The 26,580-nt window shown below is 33.5% G+C and overlaps 1 protein-coding gene across 1 annotated transcript in view; it reads right to left on the bottom strand.

The window, feature by feature from the left end:
• LOC136039280 (aminoacyl tRNA synthase complex-interacting multifunctional protein 1-like) overlaps positions 1-26,580 on the bottom strand; it is a 68,289-nt gene that overhangs the window by 9,081 nt on the left and 32,628 nt on the right. Inside the window, exons 3-4 of the mRNA XM_065722861.1 lie at positions 23,142-23,326; positions 16,487-16,582 (exon numbers count right to left, since the gene is read on the bottom strand). Of these exons, the coding sequence (XP_065578933.1) occupies positions 16,487-16,582; positions 23,142-23,326 (281 nt within the window). The remainder of the gene's footprint in view (positions 1-16,486; positions 16,583-23,141; positions 23,327-26,580) is intronic.

Raw genomic sequence — 26,580 nt, 5'->3', positions numbered from 1 at the left:
GGGTTTTTTTTTGGTTTGGGGGTGGGGTTGAGGGGAGAAAGCTATGTGGGAGAATCTTTCCTTGGAGGAATATGTCATGGGGGAAGAGAAATTCAATGAAAAGGACGCGGGATTTTCTAGCATTACTATAAAAAAAAACAATGAAAAAATAAACATGAAAAAGTTTTTTCAATTGAAAGTAAGGAGTAGCATTAAAACTTAAAACGAACAGAGATTATTACGAATATGAGGATTCTAAAAATACTTTAGCATAAAGAGCGAGGTATTTAGTAGGATATAAATACCTCGATCTTTATGCTAAAGTATTTTTAGTAATTTCAACTATTTATTCTACGATCTTTCTGATTCAGGGGTCATTCTTAAAGAATTGGGACAAAACTTAAGATTTAGTGTAAAGAGCGAGGTATTAACGAGGGGACAAACCCCCTCATATACATAATAAAAATACAAGAATATAAAATTTTATTACGTAAGTTAATTCTTAAGTTACGTATATTTTTTACTAATAAAAACGTTCGTTAAAAATTAAAAGTTCTAGTTGCCTTTTTAAGTAACCGAAAAATTGGAGGGCAGCTAGGCCTCCTTCCCCACCCCTTATTTCTCAGAATCGTCTGATCAAAACTAAGAGAAAGCCATTTAGCCAAAAAAAGAATTAATATGCAAATTTCATTTTAACAATTTATGTGTGGAGAACCAAAATCAAACATGCATAAATTCAAAAACGTTCAGAAATTAAATAAAAATAGTTTTTTAACTGAAAGTTTTTTATTTAATTTCAACTTAAAAGGCCTCCCGAGTCCCTTGGCTTAAAATGGAACGTAACACCCACGTGATTGCAAGCATTGGCAATAACAGGATTTTTCAGATGATTTTTAGAATTAGCGCGGGAAAAGTTAATAGATTCGCCTTACCTTTTCCTAAATTCTTGATTTCAAGAAAAAGCATAAATCGTTATGTATAAAGCTAGGAAATACTTTGAAAGTTTCAACAGATATCAAAATTTTAATTAAATTTTATTATGAAATAACTAATCTAATTAATTAATTCATTAGTGAGATATAAATCTCATTAATTACATTAATTATTCAATTACAATAGTGAATTAATTTAGTTAATCAAAACAAATAGTATTACTAAAAGAGATTTAGTCAGTTTTTGTAGGGGAGTAGTCACATTATTAAATGACAGGTAGCCTTTTATTACTTTCAAATGCAAGAGCACAACTAGCTACTATGCTCCTGAAAGATTAGCATAGATTTCAATTGAAATCTATGGAATCTGCGTTCAAGTCAATTGAACGCAGGGAAAGTTTGCAAGCCTGAAATTTTCAAACCATGCCCTGCATCAATGTATTCTTCCAAAGAGTTCTAAGCAATCAAAAACCGCATCAATTTGCCCAGTATTAATAGGGCGTAGACTACACCCTCTTTCAGGGAGCAGCTTCTGAAAGGAACCCTCTATGAAACTGAGCTTGATTGTGGGAGCCACGTATATCTAGGGGCCAATTCTATTATTGTTGGTCGGATGGTTAAATTGACAGGGAGACTAAATTAAGTGTGTTAATATGTTAAGAGTTGTTAATGTATTTTTCGAAATCTAGCTGTTGTTTTTATTCCTTTTTTTTCAATAATCAAAAAAGCTTTTTCAATTTAAACACCGCAAAAAGGGTGTTTTCAAAATCTTGGGCGGGGGAAAGACAAAACCCAGGGACACATTTCCCCGTTTCCCTCCCCAAATGCATGCCAATGGAGAGGTTAATGTAAAATAATAGCTCTGTGGTTGCATTGATTGATAGATTTATTGGCTTCAGGCGGCTTAGTGCTTCAATTAGTTATTGGTGATAGTTGCCGTCAGAAAACAATTGTTGGTTCACATTACTGCTAATCTAACCTAACTAATAATAAAATTAACCCTAAATATTAGTTTCACTACAACAAAATCGCTTATTTATCCTTTCAGTGACTATCTTATACGGTTAAAAGTTTATTTCTCATGATCGTTAGGCAGTTCCATTAATAGGGGAATTAGCCAACAATTTCTCACCATTAGTTATTTCTCTCACTTTATTTCAGTTAATGACACAAAAGTGCTTAAGTTTCTAGCCTCTAGCAATTTCTCACAGATCTCCAAAGGCGGTAATCAGTTTTATTTAGTTTCCAATAAAACTTAATTTATCTTGGCAAGATATAGCATCTTCAAGGAATAGTTTCTTAGACAATGTTGTTCGTTAAACCATGTCGTCCTTATATTTATACTTAAAAGTAAATGAAAATACCGAAAAAAAGGTATATTTTCTAATAAGACAGTGAAAAACAAAACCTTTTTTTGCATTAATAATAATCAACGTCCAAATATGTTGACTTCACACCCGTAAGCCTCTATCAAAGAAAAAAAATATACTTAGATTAAACGAAATATGTAAAGATCAATGAGAAAAAAAAATGAAAAACACATAAATCCTATACAAAAACAAACGAAAACTCACATCTGAACGAAGTCCATTAAAGTTATTCGAGTTTCCTTGAACATCCGGTTTTCTTTGTTCCTGTTTTATTCGTTTAATTTGCTTTCTTTACTTTTATTTACAGTTTGTTATTTTCATTTATCCTACTTTTGTTTATATTTTAAGCTAAGTATCTTTTTCTGTTGGTACAAACTTCCGGGTGTGAAGCCTTTATCAAAGTCTTGTTAACGATTTGCACCCATTTTTTTTTTACATTTTTATTTCGTTTAATTATCTCAAGAGACAGGATATAAAACATCATCTGCAAAAACTGACCATTGAAGGAGTACGTAGAATAATTCCTTCTCGACATTACGCTTCCAATCCAGTGGTTCCCGAAGCGTAGTATACGCAACTCCAGGGGTACAAAATGAGCTTGGGGGGAGTACACATTATACTAGAGTTTGGTGGCAACCACGTACAAGATTGACATCGATTTCAATCTTCTGGTTGATCCAGACAATTTTAACTCATAATATAGCTTTTATTTGTATTGTTTAAGAACAAGCTCATATCTCTTTCATTATTATCTTGTGTAGCTACCCAAAATAGTTAACATATTTTGATTGCTATCAAAATACATCCATTCTTTCATGAGGAGTACTAAGCATTGCAAAAATTATTTAAAGGGTATTACTGTCATAATCAATTGGAATTGTGCCAAAAATCAATGGCATCAATTCACACAAATAATAGGAGGGGGGCAAATATTTATTTTTCAAAATTTAGGGGGCGGCAATTTTGTTGTTTTTTAATTATTCTGATGAAAGCACCAAAAAAAAGCCACTTTTCAATGAAAATACCAAGAAAAGTATTTTTCAAAATCGAGGAGATGATGGCCTCCACTCACCACCTCCTAAAATTTCATTAAGTTTTGCTAGAAAGAAAATTAAAGCTGTTTTTTTTTTACTTTCATAATTTCATTTCGTTTATTGGTTTCAAGCAGGCGAATCGCACGGGAGAGCGAAAGAATTCATGTTGGAGGATGTCTCGATAATGACAATCGAAGAAACTATGCTACTGGAAATTATAATGACTTTTAGACATCAACTTTTCAAAATTCGATTTAGAATTTTCAGATTATTATTGAATTATGATGGAATTTTCGATATTGTTGGACTCGTCTTTAATGCATTGAATGGTGGTAAAACGGCTGATGAGTAAAAACGAAAAGGGTTTCGGGCCTCAATCTTTGGAAAAAATGATTAATTTGAAGAGAAAGTATCACAGATTTTGGATAAAATTAACAAAGGCCTACCCATATCTTGCTATTGTTGAAATGAAAATTGTTCCCTAGTAATTCAAAGGCAGAGATTTGTAGACTCTCAGACCGTTCACAAAAACGTCTAGAAATTTGTCTAGACGATTTATCACCTCGGTAAAAGTTGACCCTCCGTAATTTCACCAATGACATATCATACTGAACCGGTGGGTGCAAAATACCGGGAGAAGAATCATTTGAAGAGAAATTCAAAGCTATAGTACTCTTTCTGTAAAACCAGAGATTGTATTCAAGGAAAGTACTTATTTCTGTACTTTGAGCCAAAAAACATCGGTTTTTGGCTAGACTAAGGTGAGTAAGTTATTCAGCGAAATTCGAAGATAACCAAAGGCTTTATAACAATAAAAAGGCCATCGAGATTACCTCCCAGTCTCAGAGACCCATGCTGTGGTGCTTTCACCACTAGGCATAAATATACCCAGATCAAAATGAACGATTTTTACGCACAGTTTATATGCTTCATAACATTATACAATATATAACGTTCAATATGGCTTATTGCATAGTTGCACCCGGACTATTTGGGCAACGCTCAGTTGACCTTTTTGTGGAGGAGAGGCTGCGTTAAGCACAAAAATGTGTTTTAGGCTAAAAATTCTTTTTAGACTAATTCTTTTTGTGCTTAACGCAGAATTTTAAAGAATCTTAGCAGAATTTTACAAGTTTTACACAAAAAAAAATTTTTAGCCTGTGTTTTTAGGCTACAAATTCTTGGCAAGTCTTTCAGATATTTCTAGGGAGATTTTACTGTCCATCCCGAACCTTATTATGTCTAAAAGAATATATATTTGAAAAAATATACAATATTGATGCTGAGGCGTAAATAGGTCCACTCATATTGCAAAATATTTTCTTAAAAAATAAAAGATCAGAATCATATGCTTACTAACATAGTGACATACAAAATCCTTTATTTTCAAGATATACCCCCTCCCCGAAAAATATAAAAAGAAACTTGCTAAGGTGTAGTTTTCCTTATCCATGCTTTTTATACCAAAGTTAAACTTCAGTGAAAACAGCTAAGGATTAAGGAGCAGTCCACCTCATATTTAGGATAAGACAGAATATGATTTTGAAACAAATAAAAGAACAATTTTTGTCAAAAGAAAGTAAAGAGCGAAATTAAAACTTAAAAATAGCATAAATCAACCTGTAAATGAGGAAAACTGCAACTCCCTGAGCCTCCCACTCCTTCGACTAAAGTTTTAGGTTATTTCAGATATCCTCAATAATACACAAAGCTAAATATTAGCGTAAAACACGAGTAATTTTGAGAGGTGGTAGTACTTGTTGTGTATAAGATCATTTATGTTCTGTTTATGTTTAACTCTGTTCTTTACTTTCATTTTTTCTAAGCTTGTTTTTTATTTAATCTTATACAGAGTCACCTATCTCCCTCATCAACCAATTATGTACATCAAGACAGTTAGCACAACAGAGAACTTCCAAAGCTGTCAAATTATTCAATGAGACTTCTTTTGAACTGATTCTTAATGTTTTAAAAGCAAGTATAACAGAATATTTTTGGGGAATGCTCTTTCCTGAACTATAAAAAGTAAATTCTACCACGCTCAATAAAATAAAAAAAAAACCTTTCTATTGATATAAGTTTCATTAAAACTGAATATCACTATCTCTGGCACAAAATGGGAGAATGGTTTTTCTAAGATTTCCGTGAAATAGGGGTCAGCTTTTAGTTTTCTGTCGTATATATTCTGTTGTCAAACATGTATAGCTCTTATCAAAGCTATACAAGTTATGGCAAGACCGCCCAATCAGCTCTGAGCATGATCACAAAATAAAAAAAAAATCTAGTTTGATCACAAAATCTAAAAAAAATCTAGTTTGATCACAAAATCTAAAAAAAATCTAGTTTGATCACAAAATCTAAAAAAATCTAGTTTGATCACAAGATCTGGCTGTAAGATGAGTAACAAATAAGTAAAAATAAGTTTTGGCTGTAAGATGGTAAGCCGATTATGTATAATGAAAAAAATTAAACTCCTGATCAGTTTGGGCACTGTTTGGCTATAAAAGCAGCACAGAAAAGACAAATAGCTGATTGGCTGGAAAATTCAATAAATTTCACCAAATATTCACCTAAAATCATTTAAAAAGATGGATATTACTTCGACTTTTGGTATTCTGGAATCAAAACAACGAACTGGAGCCGAAACTGAACTAAAAAAGTTTTTCTACTTTAACAAACAGTTTAATCATCTATTTTTGAGGGGATATAGGCAGAGATGCAATTTTCCAGCCAAACTTTGATTCCTAGACAAGGAAAAACAAACAGATTAATTTCATCCAAAGCTTCTTATATTCATTCACATAAAAGAAGATTAACCATCATAGAAACGAGTTTAATAAAACCATTTTCTATAGCAAGTTCTATCTACAACAAGACAAATCTCAGCACTTTCTCTTCCCCTCAGCATCAACTAATGAAATCCCTGTCTCCCTCTTCAGTTATATCTAAGAGGTCATATAAATCATGGAAGGAAAAACAAACTTCACAAAAATATTCTCCTTGAACGGAACATAAGAGTTGAAGAGTCAGTTAAAAACAACGCAAAATTTATGACATCTTCTTGAAAATACTACGTCATAATGTGCAGTGCTTCCACTATCCCCAAATTTTGCAGTTTTCCTTAACTGCAAAATTTCAAAAAAAATTGTTTCGTAAATAAAATACGCTTTCGTACATGAAAATTTAAACCTGACTTTCCGAAATTCACAAAAATATTCTCCTTGAACAGAGCATAAGAATTGAAGAGTCAGTTAAAAATGACGCAATATCTATGACATCTTCTTGAAAATACAACGTCATTATGTGCAGTGCTTCCACTATCCCCAAATTTTGCAGTTCTCCTGAATCCCCCCCCCCAAAACAAAAGTTGTTTCGTAAATTATATAAACTTTCGCACACAAAATTTTAAACCTGACTTTCCAAACTTCAAAAAAATATTATCCTTGAACAGAGCATAAGAGTTGAAGAGTCAATTAAAAACAACGCAATATCTATGACATCTTCTTGAAAATACTACGATATAATGTGCAGTGCTTCCACTATCCCCAAATTTTACAGTTCTCCTGAATCCCCCCCCCCCAAAAAAAGAACATTGCTTCGTAAATTATATAAGCTTTCGCACATGAAAATTTAAACCAAATTTTCCGAACTTCACAAAAATATTATCTTTGAACGGAGCATAAGATTTGAGGAGTCAGTTAAAAGCAATGCAATATCTAGGACATCTTCTTGAAAATACTACGTCATAATGTGCAGTGTTTCCACTATCCTCAAATTTTGCAGTTTTCCTGAACTACAAAATTTCAAAAAAAAAATGTTCCGTAAATTAAATAAACTTTCGCACATGAAAGTTTGAGCCTGACTTTCCAAACTTCACAAAAATATTCTCCTTGAATGGAGCATAAGAGTTTAAGAGTTAGTTAAAAACAACGCAATATTTATGACATCTTCTTGAAAATACTACGTCATAATGTGCAGTGCTTCCACTATCCCCAAATTTCGCAGTTCCCCTGAATCCCCCCCCCAAGAATAATTTCGTAAATTATATAAACTTTCGCACATGAAATTTTTAACCTGACTTTCCAAACTTCAAAAAAATATTATCCTTGAACGGAGCATAAGATTTGAAGAGTCAATTAAAAGCAACGCAATATCTATGACATCTTCTTGAAAATACTATGATATAATGTCCAGTGCTTCCACTGTCCCCAAATTTTACAGTTCTCCTGGATCCCCCCTAATATACTACAAAAAATGCTTAAAAAAATTGCTTCGTAAATTAAATAAACTTTCGCACATGAAAATTTGAGCCTGAATTTCCAAACTTCACAAAAATATTCTCTTTGAACGGAGCATAAGAGTTGAAGCGTCAGTTAAAAACGGGGAAATATCTATGACATCTTCTTGAAAATACTACGTCATAATGTGCAGTGCTTCCACTATCACCAAATTTTACAGTTCTCCTGGACCCCCCCCCCCCAAAAAAAAAAAAATGTTTTGTAAACTATATAAACTTTAGCACATAAAAATTTAAACCTGACTTTTCAAACTTCACAAAAATATTATCCTTGAAGGGAGCATAAGATTTGAAGAGTCAGTTAAAAACAACGCAATATCTATGACATCTTATTGAAAATACTACGTCATAATGTGCAGTGTTTCCCCTATCCCGAAATTTTGCAGCTTTCCTGAACTGCAAAATTTCAATTTTTTTGTTTCGTAAATTAAATAAACTTTCGCACATGAAAACTTGAGCCTGACTTTCCATACTTCACATAAATATTCCCCTTGAACGGAGCATAAGAGTTGAAGAGTCATTTCAAACAGCGCAATATTTATGACATCTTCTTGAAAATTCGGTGCTTCCACAATCAACAAATTTTGCAGAGTTTTCCTGAATCCCCCCCCCCCCCAAAAAAAGAAATGTTTCATAAATTAAATTAAGTTTCGCCCATGAAAATCTAAAGCCGACTTTCCAAACTTCCCAAAAATTGACTTCCGCAAATAAGCGAATGTTAACCTAAAATACAAACGTTAATTTTCTCTAATATGAACACTCAACGTAACTTCCGAAAGCTCTTTTTTCTTTTGGGAAAATTAGGGAAAATCGCAGAAAATTGAAGAATAGCAGACGCATTGCATTTGTGAGCAATATTAAGCAACAACTACAACTTCTAATGAGTCATTAGAGCACAGCTCCCCATGCTCACACAGCAGAGGCCAACAAGACTGCTTACTCTTATTCTCGACTATTTAGACCTTCGCTTTTTATTCACTCCCATGAAAGTCCTGTTTCTTTTAAGGCTATTCTAGTAACCTACTTTAGCTACACTCGAGGATGTCCTACTTTCTGTTTGGAACCAAATAGATTTCCATAAGCAAATTTTCAGCAACCAATCATCTGTGAAACGTTTACAACTCTTTTTCAACCCTAGGTCGAACCACAGTACATCTTATTGCTATTACAGAATTTGGAATTTTATTCAAAATCTAAGATTTGAATTTCATTAAAGAATGTTGAAGAATTTGGGAAAATTAGTGACTGGAGTAGGGATGTAGTTTCAGACTGAATACGGCTTAAAAAGTGGAAGTAAAGATAGAAATTTTGGCTTAAAATGTCGAAAAAAAGTTTTAATATAATCTCCCCCCCCCCCCATCACATGAGAATGACATAGTCTGATAGGGTTCCCTGTAAACTGGATCTTTGGAGTTATTCAAAGATTATATGGGAACAAAGTGACACCATCCTTTACAAAAATAGAAATAAGCCTTCTTTACGCTAAAAGCAATGCAAATTAAACAAAATAAAAGAAAATACCTCTGAACTAGAGTTTTTCAATAAACAACTAAAATAAATAACGGTATAGCCTTTATACAATAATAAAAAACGGGCATAGCCTTTATACGGCTAAAATATTAGACGAAATTTGAATATGATATGTAAGCGGCGCGTACAATTAGAATGGAAATATGTTTCAAAATAACCCGTTTCACTGTCGTTGCACTTATCCAACCGGTGTTTTCATCTTTTAGATAGTTTTTGAAAAGATCTGGAAACATCTATATGGCCCATATTTTTGCTCCGAGTACTGGTTTCCCAGAGCTACTAAAATAGACACTTTTCGACTGCCGCTGAAATTTCGGAAATATGAAGTTAGAGCAGGCTAGGTTTTTGGGTAATAAGATGGATGTGGCAGTGACTCGCATCGGAATTCTTTCAAAACTTCTCTTGTGTATCGCACTTGGGCGTTGCCGTCACGGAAGTGGATTCCACGGTGGAGCTTTCTTAGGCGCTTTTTAGCTAACTTTGCTCTCATTTTTCCTAGAATTCCGGCATAATTGGCTCCCGTGACAATTCTTCAATTTTCAAACTCCTTCAAGGTCCCACAAAACGGTTTCCATTCCATGACAGAAATTACGCGCATTTTTTTTAATGCCCGCAATTTTTTTTTTTTTGGGGGGGGGGGGGGAAGTCTGAAATGACCCGTAGTTTTGTGCAATAATCTTTGAATAAATATTTTACTTTGGATATTTGAAAATTTTGCACCATCTGGCGGTAGTATTGGAAACTATTCTTAAGTTATAACATAAATTTTATGAGTTGAAAATTAGCAACCCCTTGTATGAAAAAAAACTTCTAATTTCGATACAAGAGCTACGCTCAGCCGCTTAGAAAGTAGATTATTTAAGATTTAATAGCTTAATTCTTTCGTAAATAGAATATTGTGATTATTTTTGCCAGGTACTGCCATCACTTACCCATTTAGCATTAATAATTTCTTAGATCACACTGCCTTATCATTTACGACTAAAACGAAATGGATATATAGGAGAATGACTACAATTCCACACGTTTTTTAACTACGAAAAAATACCATGGGCCTTATCCATTCTTCTTTTGACATCTTCACTGTATCAACATCTTTATTTATAATGCTACATAAGTAAGTGAAGCTGTTTATTCGCTGCACCAACATCCTTACTAATAATGCTACATAAGTAAGTGAAGCTATTTATTCGCTGCACCAATACCTTTACTGATAATGCTACATTAGTAAGTGAAATTGTTTACTTGATTTATCTTCTCGTTACCCAACATTACCTCCATACCTTCACTTATTCCTCCTATTAGCGACTTATTCTTCTTAACATTAATTTTCAGACCTATTCTTGCACCCTGAACTCTCAAAACCTCCGAAAATTCATTCATTTTACGATTTTTTTCATCTAGGATGGTCAAATCATCAGCATACCGCAAGTCTAGGAGAGTTTTACTTTCCCATTTGATTCCGTACGACTCAGGCACTTCTCAATTACTAATTTAAAGTGAAAATTTAGTCGAAGCATCCTCTCCCCTTCCTAAAACCCCACTGTTCCTCTCTTAAAACTTTATCTACAGCATCTCTAAGTCTAAAAAGTATCGTCATACTAAGTAATTTGCTTCCGATAGAAACCAAATGCCTCAATAATTAACACGCTCACATTTAATTTTCTTATTTGGGAGTTTTCCTAAAACCGATTAATAAGACAATACACATTGAAATAAATAAAAAATAATAGAAAGCTGCACAAAAAACACTTTTCCACCTATTTCTTACTTTTTTATTACCTATTTTATATTCAAATTTGTTTTTTTAATTTGCCTATTCATCTTCAATAATTATAATATTCATAAAAATTTCAACATTCCTCACAATTTCCTAGCCATTTGAATGAAGCTTTGGCAGCTTTAACTAATAAGCAAAAGAAAGTTAGATGCAATAAAAGGAATACTAGAATAACTAATTAAAATAGTTAGTTCATGATTTTTTTTTTCAAAATAAACTGCTTTAAAAAACAATGACCTCCAAGACCCAAGTGGTTTGAAAAAATTCTTCAATAGCTAATTCTTACAGCATAAAAAAAAAGACATTTATACACTCTTCATAAAAAAGCAATCAAATCTAAAATAGTTATTTGAATTTGTGAGTGTGTTTTGAATTTATGAATCATTTTGAATTTAAGAGTTACCTAAAAAGTAGTTTATGTGCATACATGACAGGTTGGCCAACAAATTTCTCGAAGAATTTAAAATTTATAGATCATAAACAGAACAGAATTTCACTGAAAATATCGATCCAGATTCTAGAAATACAAAGCGAATTAAGTAGTTTGGCCAGAAACATTCAAAATCTATTGGCTTTTCGGTCGTTCCAAATCAAAGTATATTCTCAGCAAAAACATATTTTGAACAGGGTTTGAAATTGCTGGGTTGCAGGGAGAAAAATAGCGTTCTGGTAAGAGTGAACAAACAAGGATATATTTAGCTTTTCTGCTTCTAACTCGAAGCCTTTTCTTAATTTTTCAGTTAGTGCTTTTGGTCTTGTGTTAACGCTAAATATAACAAGGATATATTTAGCTTTTATAATACATATTCTATACTTCAAAGTCTCGTATAGCTCAAGTGTTTGCAAAAAAAATAACCATCAAAGCATCAAAGCCTTGCAGTGGGACTATATTCCTTCAAATCACTTCAGTATGTTGAAATTACTGGCACATACTACAAATATGTGTTTTATCTTTCCAACTGTTTGAAACAGAATCACGCAAGCATTTTAAACCTTTATTATTTGAAGCAAGAAGCAGGCAAACAATCCTCAATCCCCCCCCCACAAACCGAATTTAAATAGAAAAATAGAAAAGTTGCATGTTACTTGGGTCAGAATCCCGCAATATTTTTCCATCTATTCGATTGGAGAACCAAAAGGAGGCCAGTGGCTCCTCAACCCCCCCTCCGGGTTGATACGACAAAAACAATTTTTCCTAACTTTGCTCGTACTTGTTACCCTCACCATAAAGTTTGCAGGCAAGAAAAAATAATTCATTATTCGAAAAAACAGTAGATATAAGAATTCGCATATTTGAAAATGCTTCCTGGTCTTTTCGGTATTTCTTGACGTTTTCATATGAGACACACTATGTCAACATATGTCATATTATGTCAACACACAATGCCAACGCATTAGGCACAAGATGCAGTTGAAAAAACGAAAAATGTGTTGTCTTGTTTTGCCAATCATTTCCACAGTCATTATACAGAAATACTGAAGATCAAGCACAACAAGAACGGCGATGGTGTAAGGGTGAACGGATTTGTAACGATGATGACAAAACGATGATGTAACAAAGTGATGACAGTATCACTTTATGGTGCGTTGAGTGTTACGAATTTGTCTATTGTCTTCTGCAGTTAAGGTAGAAAATGAGGTTAGCAGCTGGTTTCACATTAGATCAGGAGTTCAGCAGGGTTGTGTTCTATCCCTCTTTTATGGATCATTTTGATGGACTCTGTCTTAAGGAGCACAGCAAAGGCAATGGGAGACCACGGAATCAAATGGGGAGGAAAAACTCTATCAGACTTAGATTATGCTAATGATTTAAGCATCCTAGATGAAAGTCTGAGCAAAATGAATGAGCTTTTATAGGTTTTGCAAATTCAGGGCGCTGAACTCCGTGCGAATTGTTCAGTAAGTTTTGTCTTTGTAAGTTGTAAATGTTGTCATTGTCTCCTGTGGTTGAGGTAGGATATGAGGTTAGCAGTTGGTTTGGTATTTAGATCAGAAGTTAAGCAGTTGTGTTCTATCCCCCTTTATATTGGTCATTTTGATGGAATTTGTCTTAAAGAGCACAGGAAAGGTAATGGGAGACCACGAATTCAAATGGGGAGGAAAAACTCTCCTAGACTTAGATTATGCTGATGATTTAAGCATCCTAGATGAAAGTGAGAGCAAAATGAATGAACTTTTAGAGGTTTTGCGAGTTTAGGGTACTGAACAGGATGCGAATGATTGTGGAACAAGATTACAATTTCCTGCGGAATCTCCCCTGATTCAACACATTTGCAATGAACCCAAGAGCAGAATTGATGACGGCAGATGCTTACTCAAAAATCGATTGTTTTGTTTTCCCAATCATTTCGACGATCATTATACAGAGATACTTTTGATCAGGCACATTAGGAGCAACTTGATTTGCAAGGGTGGCGTTATCCCTTTGCGATGCGTCGTATCTTAAAAGCTGAGACTTATCGGTATTAGTAGAAAATCCAAGACATTGTAAATCACTCTGAATTTGATTACGGTCACCTTGTAAGTCTTCTTCAGATCTGAGAGAAGGACATCATCAGAGTAAGTTTGTAACAACAGTCGGTACTGTGTACCAACTTGCAACAATATTTCTATTGTTTCTTCTATGAAAACCTTTTACTCTTGACCTCAAGTCCACCTCAAAAGGCAAATCTTGTTAACATAAGGCCTTGTTGAAAAATACTCGAAATTGTTTGCTTTTTAAAGTCCTCTGGTCACCTCTGGGCAGATTTAAACAGATCATAACATGTTTCTTCATTTCGTTACCTCAAAACTAAAATATACTTTTTGAAGGTCTCACTCCTTTGACTCTTTCAAAAAATAGAAAAAAAATTCCTGCTTCTCTTTAATTTAATTTTATCTAGAATTAATCAGAGCCTTTTTTTACAATAGTTCGGAACAGCAAACAGTCGGTACCGTGAAAAAGAAGAGATTGTAAGATATGATCTTTATAATGGGAGGACAGAGATCACTGCCTTGCTTGAAACTCCTTTTAACTTCGACCTGTTCTTTATTAGCACTTGTCCATAGCGTATATTGTCAAGTGTTGACATTGAAATTCCAGAGTTTTCACTATAACTGTACTTTAACCACTGTGCATGAGAGCGTTTGTTACTCGCATGCAGTTAACACCATAACATATTTGAAATATCTGTGGCGTAGATTAAAAGGCTTATTTCTTTCTTACTGAGTTCATAATCACGTTTCCTGGGAGACAAAGAATTTCTGGGGAACCAAGACTTTTCTGGAATCCAAGCTTATTATTTCCGATGTCCGGTATCTAGCTCGGAGATGATTACTTATTCAAACAATTTAGTAAGGATACGACACAAGGTATTCTTACACAACAGGCCTGAATGATTTGTATTCAATTGGGTCTTTTCCTTTCTTTGTGGTGGATGTTACAACCACTTTCACAAAAGTCTCAGGCACATCCCCCCTGGTTATACACATCTGGAAAGGAAGCTAAAGGTGGATATAAAAGCATTCTGTAACTGCTTGACGGCTTTTGTTACAAGGCTGTCAGCGTCACTTACATTCTTTTTTTCGAAGATTAAAATAGCTCGATTCCAAAATACATCTTTTTTCTCAATTACTTTTAATAAGGATAGGCCACTTCTTCAACCAGAGCGTAATTCAATCCCCTCCCCCCGCTTGACTTTTTCTTTAATACCCATATGTTTACACAATTTCCCAGCATTATTTCTAACGTAGTAAACTTCTTGGATGCTGATATAACACATAGATATAGATTAAATCAAAGAGAATAAATCAAGAAGTTAAGAAAAATCACGAAAAACTAAATAAACAAAAAAGAACAAAACAATTCAAAACGTAGAATTGAGTTGTTTCTGTTGGACCCGGAACGTGCCTGCCGTTCTAGTTTAAAGATAGAGTCATTCAATTTCATATTCATTTTTTTTTTATGTTTAACGTTCTGCTTTCAATCATTTTCAGTATTTTTGCCAATGTATAGGGGTCTGTAATCCAGGAAGTTGATTTTTAGATTGTAGTTTATGAATATTTTCGGCAGGCAGAACCTTCCAACCAATTTACATCGTCTCTACACCCCCCCCCCCCCTGTATGCATTTATAATAACATATATATATATATATATATATATATATATATATATATATATATATATATATATATTTGCTGGTGTTGATCTGATCTCTGCTAAACATTTTGAAAATGCTAGAAACTTGCTTGTGCAGCACCTCTTGCTGTTGTTTCAAATGTCAATTTCTTCAAGTTGGTGTTGGTTCCTGTTGGTGCCACAACAGTTTTGCATTGGCCAGGTCACTCCTATTCGCAAAAAGGGGAAAAAAGATCTTGACGACTGTCAATCATACCACCCTATAACCGTTTCGTGTACCTCGTTCAAAATTTTTGAGTCTATTATTCTCAGTGAAATTTCCTGTAAGTGTTATGCTCCTCCGCATCAGTCTGGTTTCCAGAAGGAATTAATTCGAGAGCATGCTCTTTATGCTCTTTTTAATGTTCTAGCTGATCTGGAAGGATCTGGTGATTTCCTTGTTCTTTGCGCACTTTACATAGCTAGAGCATTCGATTCGTGTATATTTGCCCAGAATCTAGTATAGTCATCTTAAAGCTAAAATAAAAGGGAGTTCGGAAATTTTTCAATATATTTAAGGGTGTCAGACAGGGTGGTTTAAATTCCCCTGTTCTTTTTAATAACTCGGTTTCTGCTGCTCAATGCTCTGCCGAGTACACGTGTATTTATGGTGGAATCGATGTTTCTTTATTTACCTACGCTGATGATATTTTGAATTTAAGTCGCACCTTTTTGGGAAGTACGAGAACTTTTTCTAAACTCTAGCATCAACATCAGCAAGTTTGTCCGAAATTCAATGCTGATAAAACTGTAGCAATCGCTTTCAATCATAAAGGTAACTCTGACTTGCAACTTGAACTTTCTGAAACATCTATTCCGCTTTCTGAGAGCCTTATTTATCTTGGTATGCCCATTGGAAGAAGCATTAAAGAAACCATTGAGCTTGTAATTCAAGACATCACTAAAAAGATTTGAATTGCATATGCCTCGATTGCATCTAATAGCACAAATCTTAGTCGGTGTAACCTTTCCAAACTTTACAACAGTCTAACTGTGCCCCATCTTCTTGCTATGTCCCCCATTTGAATTTTTTCTACTTCATATAAAAAAGTATTAACCAAGTCTAATTTTAATTCGCCAAGTATCTGCCTCCTTGGACCAGTAATTCTTCTCTGGTACAAAACTTTAAATTGTTTCTGCCTGCAAACATTATTGATAAAGAGTGGAAGATTTCAATCCTCCGCTAGAAAACTCATCCACCAGTGGTCTCCCCTCTTCGTAAAGCATGTAGTTATGTTTGTTGATTGTCATCTCTCTTTTCGTTGATTTTTTTTTTTTCTCTTTTTATTTTTTTTTTCTATCTTACTCTGTCACTAGGGCTACACACCCTCTTTTGTTTTGTTGATGGGTCAGAAATAAATTGAATTGAATTATAAATTACTCAAAGTACATAATCACAATAGATACCTTGTCTGGTGTTGACGCACACATGACCATAGCTTCCGACATTATGCCTCTCATTTTCGCTGGCTTCAGATTGCACAAAAATACAGCTAAACGGTTCTAAAAAAAATATAAATACTTAGTTTTTGGCAGTTTTCTATGAAATATTTTCTTTGAAATATCTTAAAACTTCTTCTGTTCTAACGTTACTGCCAGGGCTGTATCCAGGATTTTATTTTCACGGTGGGGTTACAAAAATAAATCTTAAAAATGCATAATAAATTAGTGTATATTATTTAATTTTGTTACGTTTTTACAAGCCAGACAAACATTTTGGGGGAGGGGAGTCAAAACCCATACCCCCACCCCCTGGATACGACTTTGAATAAAAATTCCGCTAAGAACACTGAATTCGTCTATGATGGATTTCAGATGTTTAGACGAACTACAAATTATCGTTTTTTGGGCCTTCCAACAGATATTATATTATATAAATAACTGATGCGTACATAAATAACAGATACGATATATATATATATATATATATATATATATATATATATATATATATATATATATATATATATATATATATATATATATATACCAAAAAATAATAACTTAAAAAACAGAATTTAAAACAGGTAAATAGAAGTTTCTTGCTTTTCAGCTTATTCTACTATTTCTTTCAATAAAATTAAAACTGACGTCAAATTTATAATTATACCACAAAAAAACACGACGAACTGTGGTACAATTTCGTCGTGTTATGCTTGTGCAAAACACTAGTGATTTTAGTGCTCTGGCCCTTTTTCGGAAAAATAGCAGTTCATTCTGAGCTGATCGGTTGAATATTAACTTACAAATCGTTTTTTTTTTTATCTAAGCTTAGCATTTTTTTCAATATTTTAGTGATTGGTTTCTTTTTCTCTAGTTAATAGGTAGGCCTTTAGATTTGTGTTTTTTTAACGTTCAGTTACGTTTTTTAAGATTTTTATTGATATATTTTTTAGTTCATCTTAAACAATCACAATATTCCTACTTAAAACGATATTTCACATTTTCCAATCTATTCGAATGAGACTTTGATAGCCTTTATTAATTAGCAAAGGGAAATTAGAAGCAGTAAAAGAAGTTCAAACCAATTAAAAAAATTTATTTCATCAATTTTTCTTAGAAAAACAGCTGTAACGACCATCAAAATTTCAACTTTTTAATATGTCATCAAATACTTGCCTTTTAATTCTTAATAAAACAAAATACGTTGAGTTCAAACAGACAAAAACTAGAAAATATATTCGGAAATAGAATGGTACAAGACCAGTACATAAAAAACATGTTAAGAAAACAATTCTTACTTCATAATATGCAGAATAATCCTAGTTAACACATATTGCAGGGGGAAAACCTTCATTTTCTTAAATCAATTTTTTTTTTTTTTTAATCTGAAAAATAAACATGAATTAGACTGCATTTCTCCGTTTTAAAATAATCTATATATGTAATTAACCATCGTCAGTGGAATCTAATTACTTATAAAATACGGGAGTTAATGATGTTCAACATATTTTAGCAGGGTGATACCCTTGAATTCCTGGGGACCCTGCAGACGAATTGTTCAACAGATAAAATGTTAAGGGTTTTCCAAATTAGAAAAAGAAAATTGTCAACGGGTTCCAAAACAAGCACAATCAAGTTATATAAACTGACAAAATATAATTTATCACTTTAAGTCAAATTTATCATTTGGACCAGACTGGTTTCGAACATTTGACCAGGCTCGGGCGATCATTCAGGTTCGTGACTAAGTTATTGGAGTGGTAAAGAAATGACAGTAATTGAAGTCTGTACTTTGTTGCTGTTCTTTTGTTGGGGGGGGGGGGAGATGATTAATATTTATGTTATCATATAGTAATGTGTATTATCGAATACTGTGTGATATTGCCTTATTTGGCATATTATAAAGTCATTTTATAATAAATTTATGATAAATTTGTAATAAATTCATTACCATATCAGTAATTCATATCATCTAGGATCAATACAGCTTAAAAAACAATCTTAACTGTATAAGGTTTTTTTTTATCCACAAAGAAATAACGCATAGAGATCGCTTAACATTGTGCTTTTGGATGTAAATAGTACCGTGGGCTCTGTGGCCGGTGGTACCTACCACAGTCGAACCGTAGGCGGGTTCACCGGTGTATGGGACAATTAGCGCAACCTAACTGATCATGCCAAAATATCGTGTCAACCAAGAAAAGGCTAGACAGTTATGAAGACTCTTTTAGGGGGCTATCATCTAATGGCCATATTTAAAGTGGCGTGTTTATTTCATAAAAAATATGAGAGAGCGGCAGTGCTGGAAGGAGAGGGAGCATTTTTAAGCATATTTATTATAAAGACTATCTGATAGAGACTATAATTAGTTCAGCTGCTAAATATGTTTTTCACATACTATCGTTTAGTTGGACAAATCCATCCTAGGAAATAAGCACTTTCCCTCTCTTCATGATTCTTCTGGGACTAACCTTGCTTATCTCTGACTATACTTGGAAAGGATAGATTAATTTTAGGAAAGAATGTCCTTCCTATTACCCCTATCCTTTGAATAATATTCCACATTCCACTCCATATTTTTTCTCAATACGAAGGGAAACTATTGAGGAAGATTTGAAAAAGCCAAAAAAACTACAATTATATATAAGTATAAGAAGATTTAAGAAAAACAGTGAAACTCTTAAAATTTAGGGGGAGGTGGAATACATGTGCCGAGGGGCCTTATCCTTTTTGTTATCTTAAGACTAAAATAAAAAGAAAATTTGCATAGTAGCGAAAATTAAATAGAAAAATAGCACTTCAGTTCTAATTCCAGCCTATAGTACACGGCTCTCTTTAATAATGGTATAGTGGAGGATATTTAACATTTAAGCCCATTAGCAGGCGCATTATATTGAAAGACCGCGACGAAATATTATGCCCTCAAAAAAGCTATTAGCCAACACCTACTCCCCAGTGCCTACACTGCTCCCTGCTCCCTATTTCTGAATACATATATCCCCATGATTGTGTTTTTTTCTTCTAATTTATCCCCCAAATTCAAACCTTTAAATGATACTCTGTATAAAATTGTACATATATGGAATTTAAAATAAGCAACTTTTGCTTACACTTTTCTTTAAAATAATTAACAATTTATAATAAATTTAGGGTTAAAATACGTAATTTGAACCGTTGGATAACAATTAGAAAATTTCTAGGAAAGAAAATATCTTATTTATCTTGTAGATTCAAAATTTCTGGCATTTGAGGGTTACATTTGAAATTTAGGAGCCTTTGTGTGGAGCATACTGCATACCAATTGAATAATCAAACAGAGTTTATGACGACGAGCTGCTTTGTGACGAAGATATTCTTTTGATATTGAATGGATATTAGTCCACTTTTTTGGCATCAGAGCTTATTTTTATTGAACATACATGCTAATTTTCTTTAAGCATGGAAATTTATATTTAAATCTTTTGAAAGAGGAAATTCCCAAAAAACTTTTCAGACAAAACCTAATCTTCACCCTTTAAATTTACAATATGGAACATGTTTAGATAATATGTTCCAGTTTATTTTTAGAATTTCTATGTTTATTTTTTCTGTTTAGAGTTGAGCAGTGTGGTATGCGGTGTGGAGCACACTGCATACCAATTGAATAATAATTAAACATTTTTTTAAGCATGGGCATTTATATTTTAATTTTTTGAAAGAGGAAATTCCCAAAAAACTTTTCAGACAAAACCTAATCTTCACCCTTTAAATTTACAATATGGAACATGTTTAGATAATATGTTCCAGTTTATTTTTAGAATTTCTATGTTTATTTTTTCTGTTTAGAGTTGAGCAGTGTGGTATGCGGTGTGGAGCACACTGCATACCAATTGAATAATAATTAAACATTTTTTTAAGCATGGGCATTTATATTTAAATTTTTTGAAAGAGGAAATTCCCAAAAAACTTTTCAGACAAAACCTAATCTTCACCCTTTAAATTTACAATATGGAACATGTTTAGATAATATGTTCCAGTTTATTTTTAGAATTTCTATGTTCATTTTTTATGTTTAGAGTTGAGCAGTGTGGTATGCGGTGTGGAGCACACTGCATACCAACTGAATAATAATTAAACATTTTTTTAAGCATGGGCATTTATATTTAAATTTTTTGAAAGAGGAAATTCCCAAAAAACTTTTCAGACAAAACCTAATCTTCACCCTTTAAATTTACAATATGGAACATGTTTAGATAATATGTTCCAGTTTATTTTTAGAATTTCTATGTTCATTTTTTATGTTTAGAGTTGAGCAGTGTGGTATGCGGTGTGGAGCACACTGCATACCAACTGAATAATAATTAAACATTTTTTTAAGCATGGGCATTTATATTTAAATTTTTTGAAAGAGGAAATTCCCAAAAAACTTTTCAGACAAAACCTAATCTTCACCCTTTAAATTTACAATATGGAACATGTTTAGATAATATGTTCCAGTTTATTTTTAGAATTTCTATGTTCATTTTTTATGTTTAGAGTTGAGCAGTGTGGTATGCGGTGTGGAGCACACTGCATACCAACTGAATAATAATTAAACATTTTTTTAAGCATGGGCATTTATATTTAAATTTTTTGAAAGAGGAAATTCCCAAAAAACTTTTCAGACAAAACCTAATCTTCACCCTTTAAATTTACAATATGGAACATGTTTAGATAATATGTTCCAGTTTATTTTTAGAATTTCTATGTTCATTTTTTATGTTTAGAGTTGAGCAGTGTGGTATGCGGTGTGGAGCACACTGCATACCAACTGAATAATAATTAAACATTTTTTTAAGCATGGGCATTTATATTTAAATTTTTTGAAAGAGGAAATTCCCAAAAAACTTTTCAGACAAAACCTAATCTTCACCCTTTAAATTTACAATATGGAACATGTTTAGATAATATGTTCCAGTTTATTTTAGAATTTCTATGTTCATTTTTTATGTTTAGAGTTGAGCAGTGTGGTATGCGGTGTGGAGCACACTGCATACCAATTGAATAATAATTAAACATTTTTTTAAGCATGGGCATTTATATTTAAATTTTTTGAAAGAGGAAATTCCCAAAAAACTTTTCAGACAAAACCTAATCTTCACCCTTTAAATTTACAATATGGAACATGTTTAGATAATATGTTCCAGTTTATTTTTAGAATTTCTATGTTCATTTTTTATGTTTAGAGTTGAGCAGTGTGGTATGCGGTGTGGAGCACACTGCATACCAACTGAATAATAATTAAACATTTTTTTAAGCATGGGCATTTATATTTAAATTTTTTGAAAGAGGAAATTCCCAAAAAACTTTTCAGACAAAACCTAATCTTCACCCTTTAAATTTACAATATGGAACATGTTTAGATAATATGTTCCAGTTTATTTTTAGAATTTCTATGTTCATTTTTTATGTTTAGAGTTGAGCAGTGTGGTATGCGGTGTGGAGCACACTGCATACCAACTGAATAATAATTAAACATTTTTTTAAGCATGGGCATTTATATTTAAATTTTTTGAAAGAGGAAATTCCCAAAAAACTTTTCAGACAAAACCTAATCTTCACCCTTTAAATTTACAATATGGAACATGTTTAGATAATATGTTCCAGTTTATTTTTAGAATTTCTATGTTCATTTTTTATGTTTAGAGTTGAGCAGTGTGGTATGCGGTGAGGAGCACACTGCATACCAATTGAATAATAATTAAACTTTTTTAACCATGGAAATTTATATTTGAATCTTTTGAAAGAGGAAATTCTCAAAAAACTTTTCAGACAAAACCTAATTTTTTCCCTTTAAATTCATAATATGGAACATGTTTAGATGATATATTCCTGTTTATGTTTAGAATTTCTATGTTCAAGTTTTATGTTTAGAGTTTAGAATGTTTATGTTCAGAATTTTAAGTTAGCGTTCCACCTCAAGGGGGCGTGTCCACCCCAGACGATTCGTGTGGCTGTCTCTTCTAAGCACAGTCAACAATAAAATTAGTATTTTATTCATCAAATGCATGCCAGTAAATAGCCAGTACTATTCTTATTTAGATGTGCTCAATTTTCCTTTTTCAACCCTTATAGTCAAAATTATGGAAGTTTAGTCGGCTTATTTACAATTAATGACAATCAAATTAAATAACAATTAAAGAGAAAAAAAAATCACGATTCCTAAATCTCAGTTTTGAAAAGCATGCTTCAGGTTCACTAATTTATTTTTGTGATTTTTGTTAAGTCAATCAAATCATCTCCTTAAGGGCATTTCAAAAAGCCAAATATCTCCACCTTTGTATCGTTACCAATAGAAACAGCAAACATTTTTTTAATCACAGTATTTACACAGTTAAACTCTCTGTTTTTCTGTGATGCAATGTTCTAAAATTCAGATAAAGCAATTTTCGGCGACCAAATTTATAGACTCCATAAATCAAGTGAACTCAGTACTTATGGGACAAGTACTAAACGCAATTTCTTCTCAAAACTTTAGACCTTAGTTCCCCTGCGCTATCGGAGTTACTCAAGGCATCATCCACTTTTAGACCTATTTTCATTTCCATAAAAAAAAAAAAATCAAGAAAATAACGCATTTGTTTTTACACAATAACCCAACCTGCATTTCCTCCAGTGGTACAAACTTCACAAGGCCAGAAACAACAGTACGAAGTTTCCCTTCCCCAAGATCAACATCCTCTACGTACAAAGAATCCGCATCTGGATGTCGCCTTGCTTCAAGTATTTTTCCAACACGAAAATCTAATCTTCCAACATCAACGGATCCATCTTCATCGCCTTTAGCTGGAAAATAAACAAGAGGAAATTCAAAGAGCTTTAAGGATAGACGACACCAAGCAATTTTTGTGAGATTTATAGTTATTAATGCAAACGAAATAAGGCTAGATATCAAAACAAGAAAAAAAGCAACTAGGATATTCTGGTATGGCAATGAAAGAAGGACGCGACTGAATCTCTAAAAATATGGATCCAAAAAGTGGAATATGTTATTTTTAACTCAATTTACAAAAAGCGTTATTTCAATGTAAGTCAAATCTTTATTAACACAGTTACAACAATTTCAACATTTACTTTGTAACAATCATAAATAATTAAATAAAATAAAAAAAAACTTTCGCATTGAAGAAAAACCTATGAGTGTTAGTGCTCGTGCGAAAATCCACGTAACTACTGATCTATTAAATTAATTTTTTAATCAAATAAAACAAAATAATAATAATAATTATAAATAAATATAAAAATACAAAAAAAATATATTATTAAATAATATTGTTATTAAACATGCCATTATGTTATTAATAATGTTGTTATTAAATAATAAGAAATCCATCCTTCATCAATCATCAAGGTGGTTTATTGTACATATTTATTGGTCGCCTCTTAGGGAAAATTAAATTTAAAAAAAAATATGTTTTTCAACTGAAAGTAGGGATCAACATTAAAACTTAAGAAATTATTCCGTATATGAGCCCCTCGTCAATACCTAGCTCTTTACGCTAAAATTAAAATTTGGTTCCATTTCTTTAAGAATGATACCTGAATCACAAAGGCCGTTAAATTAGAATAAGTAGCTCTTTTGAAAGTGCTAAAAAAAAACTTTAGCGTAAAGAGCGAGGTATTGACGAGGGGGCGAACATCCTCATATACCTATAATTTCAATTCGTTTAAATTTTTAATGTTGTTCCTTACAGTCGAAAAACTCTTTTTTTTTAATGTCTGACCGTTTCTTAAACAATGCTGAGAAATCTGGCATGAAATCTGGGAAAGCCATGAAACAATTCATGGAAAATTCCCTTCCCTCTATGTAAAGATCCTCTCACGTAACCCCCTCCCCCCCCGCACATAAACACATCGAAAAACAAGAGCCAAGAGCTCATATGGTATGAGCTCTAGCAAAATTCAAAGAATCAATAGATTGCTTTAAAAGGAAAATCAGAGGCTTAATGCCGGTCGGGATCTAAAATAAGAGCTCTGAGTCACGAGGTCCTTGTAAATATCAAAATTCATTAAGATGGGATCACCCACTCGCAAGTCAGTAATACCTCAATTTTTCGAATTTTTCCTCTCCCTTCAGCCCCCCAGATGGTCGAATTTGGGAAAACAACGTTATCAAATCAATTTGTGCAGCTCCCTGACACGCCTACCAATTTTCATCGTCCTAGCACGTCCAGAAGCACTAAACTCACCAAAGTACTAAACCCCACCACCTACCTCCCCCAAAGAGAGCGGATCCAGTCTGGTTACGTCAATTACGTATCTACGACATTTATAAGCGTTTTCCAAGATTTCCGGTTTCCCCCTCCAACTCTCCCCAATGTCAACAGATCTGGTCGGGATTTGAAAGAAGAGCTTTGAGACATGAGTTCCTTCTAATTATCAAATTTCACTAAGGTTCGGTCACCCATTCTGAAGTTAAGAATACCTCAATTTTTCTAATTTTTCCAAATTAACAACCCCCCGCTCCCCCAAAGAGAATGGACCCGCACCAATTATGTCAATCTCGCATCTATAACTTGTGCTTACTCTTCCCATCAAGTTTCATTCCGATCTCTCCACTCTAAGAGTTTTCCAAGATTTCCGGTTTCCAAGATTTCTGTTGCCCCCCTCCAATCCTCAATGTCCCTGGATCCGATTCGAATTGAAAATGGAGCATCTGAGACACAAGATATATCAAGTTTCATTAAGATCCGATCACCCATTCGTAAGATACCTCGATTTTCACGTGTTCCGAGAATTCCGGTTTCCCACTCCAACTCCCTTCAATGTCACCGGATCTGGTTGGGATTTAAAATAAGAGTTCTAAAGCACAAGATCCTTCTAGATATCAAATTTCATCAAGATCTGATCTCCCGTTCGTAAGTTGCAAATACCTCATTTTTTCTAAGTTTTCCGAATTACTCCCCCCCCCCAAACTCCACCAAAGAGAGCGGATCCGGTACAATTATGTCAGTCACCTATCTTGGACTTGTACTTATTCTTTCCAACAAGTTTCATCCTGATCTCTCCACTCTAAGCGATTTCTAAGATTTCCGGTTCCTCCCCCCTAATGACACTGGATCCGGTCGGGATTTAAAATAAGAAATCTGAGTTTCGAGGTCCTTCTAAATATGAAATTTCATTAAGATACGATCACTCTTTCATAAGTTAAAAATACCTCATTTTTTCTAATTTTTTAGAATTAACCCTCCCCCCAACTCCCCCAAAGAGGGCAGATCCGTTCCGGTTATGTCAATCCTGCATCTAGGACTTGTGCTTTTTTTCCACTATGTTTCATCCTGATCCCTATACTCTAAGCGTTTCCCAAGATTTTAGACCCCCCCAACTTCCTCTTCACCACATCCGGTCGAGATTTAAAATAAGAACTCTGAGACATGACAACCTACCAAACATAAGATTTCAATAAGATCCGATCACTCCTTCGTAAGTTAAAAATACCTCATTTTTTCAATTTTTCAGAATTAACCCTCCTCCCCCAACTCCCCCGAAGAGAGCGGATCCGTTCCAGTTATGTCAGTCACGTATCTAGGACTTATGGTTATTCTTACCACTAAGTTTCATCCCGATCCCTCCACTCTATGCGTTTTCCAAGATTTTAGGTTCCCCCACCCAACTCCACCCAATGTCACCGGATCCGGTCGGGATTTAAAAATAAGAGCTCTGAGACATGATATTCTTCCAAACATCGAATTTCATTAAGATCCGATAACTCCTTCGTAAGTCCAAAATACCTCATTTTTCTAATTTTTCAGAATTAACCCTCCCTCCTCCCGAGCTCCCCCAAAGAGAGTGGATCCATTCCGGTTATGTCAATCACGTATCAAGGACTTGTGCTTAGTTTTCCCACCAAGTTTCATCCCGATCCCTCCACTCTAAGCGTTTTCCAAGATTTTAGGTTCCCCCCTCCAACTCCCCCCAATGTCACTGGATCTGGTCGGGGTTTAAAATAAGAGCTCTGAGACACGATATCCTTCCAAACATCAAATTTCATTAGATCCCATCATCCGTTCGTAAGTTAAAAATACTTCATTTTTCTATTT

Source organism: Artemia franciscana, chromosome 19 (genome assembly GCF_032884065.1).
Source record: "Artemia franciscana chromosome 19, ASM3288406v1, whole genome shotgun sequence".
In the NCBI taxonomy this organism is placed as follows: Eukaryota; Metazoa; Arthropoda; class Branchiopoda; order Anostraca; family Artemiidae; genus Artemia; species Artemia franciscana.
Note: the sequence above shows the minus strand (reverse complement) of the source record. Positions and strands in the feature narration are given on the sequence as shown.